The sequence below is a fragment of the Centropristis striata genome, chromosome 12 (genome assembly GCF_030273125.1).
Source record: "Centropristis striata isolate RG_2023a ecotype Rhode Island chromosome 12, C.striata_1.0, whole genome shotgun sequence".
Taxonomy (NCBI): Eukaryota; Metazoa; Chordata; class Actinopteri; order Perciformes; family Serranidae; genus Centropristis; species Centropristis striata.
In genome coordinates this window covers 34,179,510-34,194,068 of record NC_081528.1, presented here as the reverse complement: position 1 = coordinate 34,194,068, position 14,559 = coordinate 34,179,510, and the positions used below count along the sequence as shown (strand labels likewise).

At 38.1% G+C, this 14,559-nt stretch overlaps 1 protein-coding gene across 1 annotated transcript; it reads right to left on the bottom strand.

Moving 5' to 3' along the window:
• Window positions 1–2,820: 2,820 nt before the first annotated feature.
• On the bottom strand, window positions 2,821–14,121 carry taf7 (TAF7 RNA polymerase II, TATA box binding protein (TBP)-associated factor). The gene is made up of 12 exons (XM_059345778.1): window positions 13,790–14,121; window positions 11,769–11,845; window positions 11,603–11,681; window positions 10,622–10,755; window positions 9,973–10,093; window positions 9,766–9,824; window positions 9,242–9,314; window positions 7,772–7,885; window positions 6,910–7,104; window positions 4,294–4,406; window positions 3,632–3,691; window positions 2,821–3,235 (listed from the first exon to the last, which is right to left on the bottom strand). Exons 1-12 carry the CDS (start codon window positions 13,806–13,808, stop codon window positions 3,191–3,193), a joined length of 1,089 nt encoding a protein of 362 aa, XP_059201761.1. The 5' UTR covers window positions 13,809–14,121; the 3' UTR covers window positions 2,821–3,190.
• Between the last annotated feature and the right edge of the window lie 438 nt (window positions 14,122–14,559).

Below are 14,559 nucleotides of genomic sequence, written 5' to 3'. Positions count from 1 at the left end.
CTTTTTTTGTCATTCAAGACATAAAAGCAGCAAATTCTTACAATTGAGACTCTGGCAACTATTTAGTGAATTTTTCAAGCAAAAGTGTTAAAATTTGCAGTTTACAATCTGTCAGTCAACTAAACCAGTTATTCTCAACCTTGGGGTCCCGACCCCAATTGGGGTCGTGAGATGATTTCTGGGGGTCGCCAAATCATTTTGGAAGTCAGCTCTGTCTCCACTGTGTTAAAGTGTTCATGTGTTAATGTGTTTTATTCCTTTTACATTTACATTTACATTTAGTCATTTAGCAGACGCTTTTATCCAAAGCGACTTACAGGAAGAGTAAAAAGCAAACAATCAAGGTATAGTGCAATAAGAGCTATTAGTGCTAGTGACAATTCTTTGAGGAGTAGACTTATCATGTGGTCTAGGAGAGAAGATGCTCTCTGAAGAGCTGGGTCTTCAGGAGTTTTTTAAAGGTAGAGAGGGACGCCCCTGCTCTGGTAGGAACTGGTAGTGTGTTCCACCAGCGGGGAACAAGAAGTGCAAAGAGTCTGGATTGCCTTGGACCAACGGGGGGCAGAGCCAGAACCGTTCATTGGAAGAGCGCAGCGGTCGTGAGGTAGCATATGTCTGAATCAAGGCGTTCAGGTAGGTAGGAGCAGTACCGGAGACAACTTTGTAGGCCAGCATTAGAGATTTGAATTTGATGCGGGCTGCAACAGGTAGCCAGTGGAGCTCAATGAGCAGCGGAGTGACATGTGACCTTTTTGGCTGGTTGTAGACCAGACGCGCCGCCGCGTTCTGGATCATCTGAAGCGGTTTTACTGAGCAGGCTGGCAGGCTGAGCAGGCTGGCAGGCCTGTCAGGAGGGCATTACAGTAGTCCTTTTGTCATTTAATGTATTTTTTTTGTCATTTTGTGTTTTTTTTTGTCATTTTGTGTCTTTTTTTGGTCATTCAATGTATTTTTGGGTCATTTTGTGTCTTTCTTGGTCATTTTGTGTCTTTTTTTGGTCATTTTATGTCTTTTTTGGTCATTTTGTGTCATTTTTTGTATTTTTTTGGGTCATTTAGTGTCTTTTCTGGTCATTTTGTGTTGTGTTTTGTATTTTGTATCAAATGAGTTTGTATGATCTGAACTGTGTGTGTGAGATTCTGTTCAGTGAGCGGGGGTCACGGACAACATGCATGTTAAATTGAGGGTCACGACTCAAAAAGGTTGAGAACTACTGAGCTAAACAAATAAACAACTAATTATCTCAATTCTAATTTGACCAGGAATTACTTTAGTATGTGAGACTTGTGTCAGAACAGTTTATAGATCTACAATAGAAAAATAATTAGAAATAGTTAACATTTTTTGCTGTATTTGATTTGCTTAAGTGAAGCACCTCTATGGTGTCATTGCAGTACGCTTAATTAGAGCCAATTATGATGGCAGTCCGACCTGTCTTCTTATTGGTTACGAGGTAAAACATGCTGCCTGTGCTTGTTAGATAATTTAGTTCAAGATATGGAGCCCTGAGAGCCCACTAACCGTTCTTAACCTGCTCACTGTGCCTATTATGCTTGTGTAGCATGTTTTTCATATTTTATTACATTTTTTCCATCTTGTATTTAAAGTATTTTTTCAGTAAATAGTTATTGGAGCATGCATCAACTATATGCTTAGATGCAAAGTGGGCAGTTTCAAGAAATAGTCAGAACCACACTGACATCTCCAACAGGATTAAAATTGGATTCAGTTATTAGAGTGAAAATGGTCCTGGCACGGTTTAAATCCAGTAAACTCAGAGGAAGGTAGATGCACTAAATACATTAGTGAGCAGGAACAGAGATGCAAAATATGCTGCCAGTTCCACAGTCAGCGAGATGTTAACCTACTTTAAAGACACAGTGAAATTAAAAATACATACTCCGAGTTCTAATCTTAATTTATTTCTTGTTACATACATATTTCAGTGTTTCTGTATCAAAATGCTCTTCTTTTTTTTCTCCTCTTGAAATGTAAAAACATATTTTGATGACTCACTGAGAGGATGGTTGCACCTATTCAACCAGTATAATGTGATATGGGTTAACCGCTAGCATGGGCAGCTTGCAGTTATATCCTAGTAGGTGTGTTTCTGTATTAGCCAGTAGAAACTGTGGTTGAGATTTAATTTATGCATTTAATCCCCACTTCCCGAATCTAACAGGGCAGGTGAGGGTGAGGGAGGCCTGTGGGGAAGTAAACAGCCCCTCAGTGACACGACTCCAAACACCACCACCACATATATATTACTATTCATGTGGAAATATGTAACATTATTTTTTCTGTACAGCTCCATTGAAGTCATGTCTCTTCAGCTGCATAAAATACACCAATGTTTTTTCTGTTCCTTTTTTTGTGTGAGAGAAACCACGAACCTGACATTCCAGCAAAATGGAGTCAATAACAGTAATAATTCACCTGGATGGAAAGTGTTGAAATGCAATGTAAAACTACAGAAAATATACCAACTCAGCCTGCTACTTTGCATTAAGCTAAAGAAGAATCAAGGTCAGTGACTCCCTCTGCTAACACAACATACTGTGTTTGATTTTATTGTGTTTAGGAGCATTTAGGAGCCCAAATCAGCTACTTTTCCCTTTTGATTTCTACCCTTATGTCTTTTAAAACATAAATGGAGTTAAGAAGCAATTATTAAAGAAAAATAATAATCTGCAAGTTGCTCTTTAAAGACTGAGTGTCTTTATCCCTTTGATTAAATGTTTTCCACCTACAGAAAAATTATATTTATGACCAACATCAAACTGCCCACAAGCAAAAAAAAAGAGTTTCTAATCTTTTGACTTTTGTGTTTCGCTGTAATTTATTCTTCATATATAATGAAATACAGAGAAGGTGAGTTGGCTGAGAGTACATTTATGTTAAGATGACAAGCAAAAATATTCACAATTGAGCCAATGAAATACTTCAATCACACAGTCATAAACAAAATTTGTCAACCTAATAAAAAACCACTGACCTTTAATACATAAATCAGTATGCAGTATGCGTATTGTATGGAGATAACAAACTGAAAGGAATGACACAGCAAGTTAGCTAATAAAGACTCCCTCCTCCCTAGATGAAGGCTCTCCTCCTCCTCCTCCTCCTCCTTCCCCTCCTCTCCTCCTCTTCACGTGTGTGTCAGTGACATGAGGCTGCCCCCTGGTGGTGGTCACTTCTCTATCAGTGAGTCCAGCTGCTCCTGCAGGGAGGCCAGCTGTTGGAGCAGAAAATAGAAGTGTTGATTGATGCCCGACAGCCCCGGGGTGTAATCGCAGGGTAAGTGGATGATGATTAACATGTCTTTTCACATTAATTTGCTGCCTTCATTTGTCAATACAAACAACGACCCAAGACAGTGGGTGGCCACTATGCCATGGCTGCAGAAAAAGGTCTCCGCTGGTAGCTGCTGACAAATTACATTTCACGTGATTGAATTTGAACTTTGCTATCAGCCATGAAAACAGTTGGATCTAAAAAGGACAGCGACCACAATGCCATCTGCTAACATGGTATTTGACATTCATACAAGATAAATTCATGCAAAGTGCTAAAAGCTGCAGAGAGCTCACAGCGAGGCACTGATCCTCGGCTTTTACGGAAAGGTTCTTACCTGCTCCATCTCCCGCTCCTCCTGCTGAATAATCTCATCCAACAAAGCTTGGAAGCGGTTCTGTGAGAGGAGAGAGACAAACAAGATTTGTTCGAGTCGACATGCTGAGCCTCATTAAATTGTGATGGCTTTAAATGTGTGTCTGCCTCTGCTGCTCGTGTCACCGTCTCCTCTCCGACAGAAAGGCCACTTGGAATGCCAGTCAGAGACAGCTGACCTTTTCCATGCGACTGTGATAATAACGACTGGAGATGGGCCTTTGACAGTCCCAAAACACTGGGCAATAAGAGCACTAAATGGCAACGTAAAAAGGGCCATGTCTGCTCATGTTTCACTCATTGTAAAGTCTCCACTAAAGAGTGCTTGGCAGAACAATGGGTTCGCCATGAATCATATCACATTTTCTGCTTATATAGTAACAGGCTGACGGGAGAAAAGTCATATTTAAGGCTTCAGAAATACTAAAATAAAACAAAATAATGGCCTCCAACACCGTGTAATCAGCCTTTTTTATGTTTTCACATCACTGTTTGGAGAACTTATGCTGCAGGATTTCTGCCTCCAAGCTCATCAGCATGCTCTTGTTTATGTTTCTGTACATGCAGACCTAGTTTCTGAATTAGTCGGGAAAAAAACGGTGTGAGTGTGCGTTCAGTGCTTACTTTGAGGGCCTGGTTTTCCACTTTCATGATTAGCTCCTCCTGCTGTTTCTTTCGGGCGCGGGTTTCCTGGAGCTTGGCCTTGACGCCGTTGATCTGCACCTGATACTCCATAACTGCGGGGAAACAGCAGGAGGTCCACACGTTACCACTGTCACTCAGAAAACAAAAGTGTCGTTTATGCCTACGCTGTGTTGTGCAGAGTAGAGAGAGAAAAAGCTGCAGAGGGATGATGTGACATAATTTGAGAGAGAACACTACACTGACAAAGCCAGGAGGATAAGATATGCACCTTCGCTTGTTGAACTACAAGGATGCCTCCAATTCAGTTGACAAATTGCGGTTAATGGGAACAACAAATCCATTTAAAAGGACGTGAGCCAGCAGGCCGAAGCACTAAAAGACACAACTAAATCAGTCTGCTCCGGGCTCCACAGAGGGTTCTCATTAAATCCAGCCAAAGTGATAGTGCCTCACAACAACAACGACAACCTGTGGCTCCATCACCATCAACTATCTTCCAAACTAATTGTGTCTGCACTCTGCTTCCTCCCAGCTGACTCTCAATCCTCTGATAAATCCCATCTAATATGCTAAAATCAAGCTATGAGGAGTCCCCACGGACTCATTTATTATAACTTTGCAGAGCTGCCAGAAGCATACACAGCCAAACTCCTGCACTTGGGGAAAGGCTCTGCTGGGCTGCTACAGTGGAGCTGACCGGTAGACTTGCTGACTGACAGCTCCATGTATGTAGATAAGGAGGCATTGAGCTGTCTGCCTGGACAGCTGTCTGAGCTGCATGCTGAGCTACAACACCTGTCAGATGGGTTAGTACAGGAGGAGAGCTGTCTGTGGGTGCATCTCTGTGCAGCACGTGCATTAAAGTGAAAGTAGGGCTACTCATGAGGGTGTGTTTGATGTCTGGCCTAGAAAACTCATCTCTGATTAAGCCCAGACACCTGGCTAAGTTTATTTTTGACCTCTGCTTTGACAAGTTACAGAAGATAGATTTGATTTAGTTTCATGTCGGACTCTCTCTAGTCTGTTCTGAAAACAAGCCACATTCTTGACATGACATGACTGCTGTGCTTGAAAAAAAATAAAGACAATCTGCATTCATACTGAGGCGTAAATGAAAATTGCAAGCACAGCATGAAGGATTGCTTGATTCTAATTCTGCTTTCACTCCCTCTACGTAGGTACACACTCACACACTCACACAGAATAACTTACACATGCACACACGCTCAATTTTTAGAACAGATGTACATAAACATACACCTCCCACGACATGGACACACACCTATATCGTGATATTGAAAAGTTTCTACTTGTGTTTCATTTACAATATTCCAAAACCTTTTTCAGACCTGGATTTTTCAAATGGAAGCAATTTATTAAGTGATGAAAATTGGGTAATTGACAATAAGTATTACGCCATGTCAATTATTTTCATAATTATTAATCTGTCAGGTATTTATTCAATGGACCCTCTGAATCCAACAACCAGCTTGTGGGTTTTTGCTGAAGCAAACCCCATTTATCATAGATAGAAACTGTAAAAAATTGTTTACATATTTTAAAATTTCCAATGATCTTGAAAACAAATTATGTGCAACACTTCTGTTAGGAAAAACAGACCATATCTAAGATTAAAATAGTGTTATTTCATCTAATTCCCTTTATTTTTATCCGTCACTGACAAATTTACCAAAAAGATTTGGGTTAGAGTTAATTGATTAATATAGTCTATAACCTGGCAGAAAATTGTGGAAAAATGCTAATCACATATTCTTGAACTCAAACAGTCCAGAACCCAAAAAAATTACATTTAAAATGATAAAAAATACAGGCATTTGATACAGAAAATATTTTGAATTTTTCTGTGATAAAATAAATGTAAACAATTCCTTAATAAATTGTTTGAGCTATATGTGTCATAATTCATAATTACATAAAATGATCAAACTGATTAACACTATGTACTAGGGGTGCACCAATCGATCGCAACGATTTCCTTAATTTTGCGGGATCGGCGATCGGCCGATTCCTTTAAGTCAAACCGATCTTATCTACCTAGATAATAACCCCCCACAGTGCTCCCAACTTTGTTGCTAAATTCAGCAACTTTTCAGACCCCCCCTTAGCAACTACTTTTCAAGAAAGCGACTGGAGACAAATCCAGCGAAAATAGATGCCCTCCCTAGTTGTATGTATGTTGTACAGAACAAAAAACACTTTATTTATGGTTGCAGTTCTTTTGTTAGTTTGTCCCGTAAATTGTTGCTATTTATTTTAAGTTCAATATTTTATTAACTACCTCAGACTTTGTGATTTCCTTTATTTGTTAAAGAAAAATACTGCTGTGTTATTGTTTTTCAATATAATAAGATTCAAACATTGAAGGTGTATGCTGCGAGTTATGAAAAAATCGGTATCGGCCAAAATTGGAGTCGGCAGGTCAGGCTTTTTAAAAATCGGTGATCGGCCAGAAAATTGCAATCGGTGCACCCCTAATATGTACAATTACCAACATTTGAAAAAACCTTTAAAATTTCACACAGACTTCATATAGTTTTTTTTAAGTTCTGAGTAGAAAGCCTGATATTCTCTCACCTATCTGGTTGTTTCTGTCACTCTCATGCTGTGCAGAATCGGACTCGTTGAGCTTCTCTTGGAGCTGTCGGACCAGATCATCCTCCGTGTCCATGATATTCAGGTCCTCGTCCTCGTGCCGGTCCCCTTCGTCCTCCTCGTCCTCACTGGAGCTGCTGATGTCGTTGAAGATTTCCCTCAGTTCGTCACGCTGGGCTGGTCAAGTGGAACGCATATTAGTGTTATTAATGTGGACACAAAGATGGTAACAGTGAGAACACTTTCTGGGGTTTCATCTAGGTAACAGAGACAACAGACTAGTGAAATTGTCTCTTATGGCATACACCAGATAGGATTGATGTTGAATCCAATCACCTTCAATGTGAACAGACTCTTACATGGTAAATAATAACTGTGTTTTCGCTACAGGAGAAGTCACAGAAGCGTGAACCAACTCTAGATTGTTGTATTGTGCATTCACATACCTGGATGTAAATCAGCATTTTCTGTTCTCGAAAGGTCGTTTTTACAACTCTGTGCTACCACATTTGTTTAAGAAGAAATCACGGCTACCATTGAACCCTCTCACTGAAGTACCTTTAAGTGTAAGCACTTACAATGCACTGAAAAGGCTCTTCTGGGAAATCCAGAGGCAAAAATAATCTTAAGGCCAAAGAATAACTAATCTTGGGTGTGCTCTATTTCTATTTCCAAGCACTGGGGCAGAGGCTATCAAGGGTGACGAGCATGGTTTCTATGTTCAAAATGAAGAGGGAAACCTTCGCTTGTAAGGTGAGGAGAGTATCAGAGAGACGAGTCAGGTCAAGAGCAATATGTGCCTGTAGCTGCACTCAAATATGTGAGTTTGCCATATCTTACTTACCAGAGGACCCGTGACCCATCTTGTGTCCCGAGGTGCCAGGAGAGGAGTCCAGGTTATTCAGAGAGCCATGCTGATCCGCTTCCTTGGACTCATCCTCTGCTATGATTTCCCACCCTGAACGCCATGTGTTGAGGTCAACATACTGTAGAGCAGCTATTCTCAACCTTAGGCTCCCGACCCCAATTGGGGTCGCGAGATGATTTCTGGGGGTCGCCAAATCATTTTGGAAGTCAGCTCTGTCTCCACTGTGTTAAAGTGTTCATGTGTTTTATTCCTTTTGTCATTTAATGTGTTTTTTTGGTCATTTTGTGTCTTTTTTTGGTCATTCAATGTATTTTTGGGTCATTTTGTGTCTTTTTTTGGGTCATTTTATGTCTTTTTTTGGTCATTTTGTGTCTTTTTTTTGTCATTTTGTCTTTTTTGGTAATTTTGTGTCATTTTTTGTCTTTTTTTTGGTCATTGTGTGTCTTTTTTGGTAATTTTGTGTCTTTTCTGGTCATTTCATGTCTTTTTTTTATCATTTTGTCGTCAATTTGTGTCTTTTTTGGTCTTTTTGCTCCCTTTATTTTTCATTTTGTGTTTTATTTTTGACAATTTGTGACTTTTTTTGGTCATTTTGTTTCTTTTTTGGGTCATTTTGTGCTTCATTATTTGTCCTAAATGTGTTGTATCACCTGAGTTTGTATGATCTGAACTGTGCGTGTGAGATTCTGTTCAGTGAGCGGGGGTCGCGGACAACATGCATGTTAAATTGAGGGTCACGACTCAAAAAGGTTGAGAACTACTGCTGTAGAGTCCCATCTACTTTCAGAAGCTCTACATTTAAAGACTCGTGGTCTTTTTAAAAACTTGTCTTTGGAGTCGACTTGAAGGGTAAAAAACGGGATGATACTCCACGGGAACTGCCTCAACTTTAACATTCATTAGTGTGTCATGTGTATGTCTGTTGCTGCACGCTAAAACTATCATTAGGATCTAGCTTCACTGTGAGCAACTGAGCAATGATAATGAACAGTCCATCTCAATTAACACACAGCAAGCAGGCACTCAAAGCGGCCCTGCTGTGCTCTTATTCTGTCAGGCAAGTTTAGACTTTCATTAGAGTGCTAATAGCCTCCTTGCAAAGTGCATCTATCTAACAAAGGCATTAGACTGAGTCAAGTCAGGTGAACCAAGCAGGAGTCAAGACACCCACTTGGCTCTTAGATCGACCTGTTTTGGATGTTAGATGGATGTGAGGATTGTCCTAAAACAAAAGAGCATGATCGATCCTAAGCTTCTTAAAAGCTAAAATCATAGCTCAGGGTTTCACTTTCTCAAGAATTTCCATCTGATTCTACATTACACGCCGTTTTCTGCGATTTACAAGATAAACAGCAGTGCTGTTCTGCTTGGTTACTCTACTTGTGTTAGCTTTTTGGGCTTTGCAAGAATGACACGCAGAATATTTGCAGGTGTCTAAAAGGATACGGACACTGACAGCGTCAGCGTCTGTGCTCAGCAATCTCTTCACCTCCTTTTCCACATCAGGAGATTCAATGTACTGCGAGAAAGAAAGAGATTGGGTTACAAGTAGTGTTAGCAGCATCTCTCTCACACACACACACACAACGGTAACAGCTGGCCGCATGCCATGAAGCACATTAGCGATTAAAAACAGAAGGGGCCAAATCAATATGGCTCGGCTGTGCACCTTCAGGAAGATTTATTCAGAAGACAAAGTAGAATTGTAGTGCTCAACCACACTCGCTTTCACTTTGATCAAGGCAATAGTGAAATTGCTTTTTTTTGCATGCCTTTGGGGCAAACTAAAACGGAAAGGCTTTATTTATATGTAAATCTTGGTTTTCACTTTCACCACAGCTCCTGTTTTATGAAATGTAAATGTCTTGTTGGAAGAGAGCATAGCAGAGAGATGGATCATCAGACAGGATGTGAAGGAGATGAATGGGAAAGGGGAGGGGAACGCTAAAGGGGAAATGAAAATGTCAAACCTTCTTTTTCGCAGTTTTCCGAAATCTTCTCTTGCGTGTGTTCTTCAGGGGGCATGTGACTGCAGACCAAAACAACAGGATTAGTGAAGTCAAAATGGCTCAATCAGCTGTGGAGGGAAAAAATTATGCCTCATGCATTGCTGATGTGCCGAGATTTAAGCACTGGCAGCTCAAAAAGATGCTACATGCAGATGTTGGTTTACTTACTGCCGTGGTTCCAAACAAATTTCTTGTCCTTGTCTTTGTCCTTCTTTTTGCTCTTGGGGTCGGTTCCAGTTGGTTCCTCTAAAGGAGGGTAAAGGTCTCCATCTAGTGTGCACACCAGCATCTAACCCAAGGATGCAAAAAATAATGATTACTCTGCATAAATGTTGTTTTACAGTGTTATAATAAACATAAGAAAGCTGAAATACAATATGGTAGTTTTGAATTTACTTTTATTTACAATTGATATCCTAAAGTTACCAAGAAATATGTATCAAAAGTTGATAAAATCTAAACATCTATCTTGAAATTCTAATGCAGGGTGCCTCTCTGTCTGTCCTTTTCATTAATAGAGCTGCTGTGATGAGTCAACTACTTGATTAGTCGATTGATAAAAAAAAATGATTGCCAACTATTTTGACAATTGATCGTTTGTAATTTTTCATTAAAAAAATGGCAAAAAATTATTTTTTCTGTATTTTCTGATGTTTTATAGACCAAAAGATTAAGCAAGAAAATAATTTGCAGATTAATCTATAATCAAAATAATCATAAACTGCAGTACTTTTGACAATCGTTATTCTAAACTAAATCAAAAAAACGTTTTCAGTGACGATGACCTCATTGATTTAAAGCCACTGTGGTGGTTTACCTGACAAACATCAGCAGTCTTGTAAAATGTCTTCTTGTCCACCGTTTTCAGAGACTCTATCATGCACGGCAGATCCACCAGTTTGCAGGCTAAAGGGACACGGTCCACTCTCACTATGCCATGACGACCATCAGCTACAAATAAGAGAGACAACATAATTAATTATGATGAGTGAGATGAAGGCAACCATTATTGTCAGGAGACTGCAGTCACTGTTAACTTTAAAAAACAGAGTACAAGGGCCGGTGCAGAACACGTTTCTTAAACATGTATAGTTCAAGTTTATTTGTTATTAAAGACTGAAATAAAAAGGTTAACTAATTGTGTGTAGTTAGCACATAACTTAAATAAAAATAATAAAAATGCTAATTCCAATTGACCAAATATCTGCTGTTAAAATCATGTTAAAAAAGATTCACCCAAATATTAGTTTCGCTGTAGAAATATTTACATTTCAATTGGACTAAATTTAAAGTAAATAACCTGACTGCTGTCATATGATGGCAGTTGGTAAGACAAGTTAAAATGGTAGTTAAACAGTGATGTCACACAGGTCAGATATAAAAAGCAGTACTGAGACGACTGATTAGGGCCGTCACGATTCTCCAAATCCATGGTTCGAAAATAGAATATCAATTTAAACTTCTGTTTTTAGCACTTAAGGCTATACTGTTCTTAGACTCTTAAGTCTTCATTTTTAAATATCACCAGACTTTCAGTTTAATGCCCTTACAACTGTTATATAAATTTACATATTCAAATTATTCTTTAAAGAGATGAGATACATGGTATTAAGTGTGATTAAACTAATACTACTTTTTTTTTTTTTTTTTTTTTTTACACGTTTCACACAAAGGCCTTATGGTCAAATGTTCAAAAGGTCTATTCTGGTTTTGATTTTGATAACTGAAAGCTCATTACGATCAATTTTCAATTTGGACTTGAAATCTTGACACCCCTTCTACTGATGAACCAGCTTACGGTGCAACTCGATGGTGAGCCTGTCTTTTATGTTCATACTGCCTGACTGGGCAATCCTTCTTACTGTTGAGGCGTACTCCTGTAAAAGAAAAAGAAGAATCAGCACCACTTTTAGCAAATGGTAACATTGACGCAAATTGAAATAATCTTTTTCAGCATGTCTCACCGAAGGAAGCCTCAGGACAAACTGGCTCTCCAACTCATAAGGAGCATCCTCCTTATTCTTCGAGCCGACCTTCCCAGCTAGAATCAAAACACACCAGCATGGACAATTTGGTAAAACAGTTTTGTCATTACTTGGTATATATTATTATATATAGTCTCAATATAGTATTGAGGGTGAAACAAAGCCCATCACTACAAAAATACCATAAGCAAAATAGGAATCTTTCATTTTGTATGAAATCAGTTTTATTAATCAGTACATTTAACCTTAAATGCATAGGACCCAATACATGTATTACGTGTATTAGTATAACATTAATTTAATTCAATAAAATTAATTAAACTACAATGTACAATATACAATAGAAACACAGTGATGTTTGACTTATTTTGATATTTAATTATTAAAGGATGCTACTCTTTTTGCTTATTTTGAACTGACAAAAGAAACACTGTATGTTACTGCTTGGATAGTCTGATCTTTTGACCAACATCATGTCATTTTAATGAGCTTTGAAGGCACTTTGTTCAGAATACGTCTCTTGAAATAGTTGAGTAAGTTTGCGCTTAATGCAATTACATGAATTAGCTATGTATTAAATGCGTCACTGTAGATGTAACGGTTAAGACAGGGGTAAGCAACCTGTGGCTCTTCAGGCCATCTGCAGTGGCTCCCTGTGGCTGTGTCAAAAACAATTGTACCAAACGAAATTTATTTTCTATTCTCTTTATATTTTAATTTTCATTGACTGTTGGTGTAGGCCCAAAGCAATTTGTATTCCTGAATTGTAAAAATGTGTTACTTACATTAAGTATTACATTTGATGTTATTTTTTTAGTCAACTAAAATGTGCACCATAGATGAATAAAGTCTAAGGCTCGGCATCTTAACCTCTGAATTTTGCCAACATCAAGCCTAGTTTTGAGTTTTTCCTTCAATTCCAAATCTCCTGAGATATTTTTGGTGTCCAGCTTCGCATTTGCACTTGGGTCCTGGCTGCATTCTGACAAAATCATACTAATAAATGCTCAATATTGTTTATTTTTAATTGTTGAAAGGATCCCCATTAGCTCTCACCAAAATGGGACAAGCTAGTCTTCCTGGGGTCCAACATTTTTTTATTTATTTTTTTAAATCACTTAACAGTGATAATGTAAAAACAATGAAACGTTGTAGACATCATTAAAAAACATAAGAAATTATTCAAATAAATTATTAAATTCAAGTATTACATTCATCATTACAATCATACAGTCCATTTCCTACTCACAAATGTAAATAGTGCATTCTGAAATGATACTTGAAAGATATTTTGCTTACGTATATTCAGTACATTATGACCTATTGTTATTATGGGTAGGTTCATTTAGGCTGTTTCATCTTCATAGTAAGTCTCAAAGTAAGGTATGAGGCTCCATTATGACATTTTTCTTTTTTTTGGCCAACAATGGCTCTTTAGTTAGTAAAGGTTGCCGACCCCTGGGTTAAGATGATATAGCAGGACTACATTAGCTGTGTATAATGCTACAGACAACCCTGATTCAATTCAATTCAAAGATTTATTGTCATGTGTACAGTAAGGAAACGTGTCTCCCTGCACAATGAAATTCTTTACTTTGTTGCCCGCACTGGGTGTCAGATAGTGTACATAAATGCAACAGTATTACAACAAGTAATCTTAAATAAAAATAGAAATATAACTGTACAAAAAAATATAGAGAAATTTAAAGAATGTAAGAATATAAATATAAATATTTACATGGTGTGCAATAGTGTGCAATATTCAAATATGCAGGTTACATCAAAACATCAATGAAACATCAAACGCGAACACTATTGTCCACATCTTGCAACAATAATATTCTCGTAATTGCACCCTGCCATTTCGTATTACAAATAATTGATTGAAAGGAACTTGCATTAGCAGAGAGTCTAGACAGTATGTTTACAAAAGAGGGCTAGCTATCGTTAGCTCAGCAGTTAGCATTGGGCTAAATCAAAGGCGCAGGCTCTTAACGTACCTTTAATTTTAGACGTCATCGTCGTTTTAGTTATGAGGACGGTGAAGCTGCATATATGTGGTTAAATGGTGAAAAAAATCGCACCAAAAATGCTGGTTTAGATTAAAAACTACTCAACTTCGCTACACGAAGCTCACACAGCCAGGACTAAACATGAGAATGGAGACTTGTATAGACTCGTGCTGTGTTCAGGTACTTCTCGGAAATGTTTTAAGAAATCAATATGTGCAGTACACTTCCTGTTCAAAACTCTGGCCGAAGGTACAACTCATCGTCATCGTCAGTACATAGTCGGAACCAAGACATCCGCGACCATATAAATAATGTCGTATGAATGTAGTCGTTATCAGACCTCGAAAAATTATAAATTCCTATAAACTTGAACGTCACATTGTTTTTCCGTCTTGTATTCGCATCGCGAGACTTCATACAAAAACGAGTTTCGGGTGAAAATTAGTGATACTCAAATATAACTTATTTGAAAAAAATACATTTCAAAAAAAATTAAAATAGTTATTCGCTGTTTTGCATAGCTTAAATGTGTACTGTGGGTGAAACAAAGCCCATCACTACAAAAATACCATAAGCAAAATAGTAATCTTTCATTTTGTATGAAATCAGTTTTATTAATCAGTACATTTAATCTTAAATGCATAGGACCCAATACATATATTACGTGTATTAGTATAACATTTATTTAATTCAATAAAATGAATGTTATTGCATAATCAGATATCTCGATGGTCATCTCACTTCCTGTTCAAAATGAT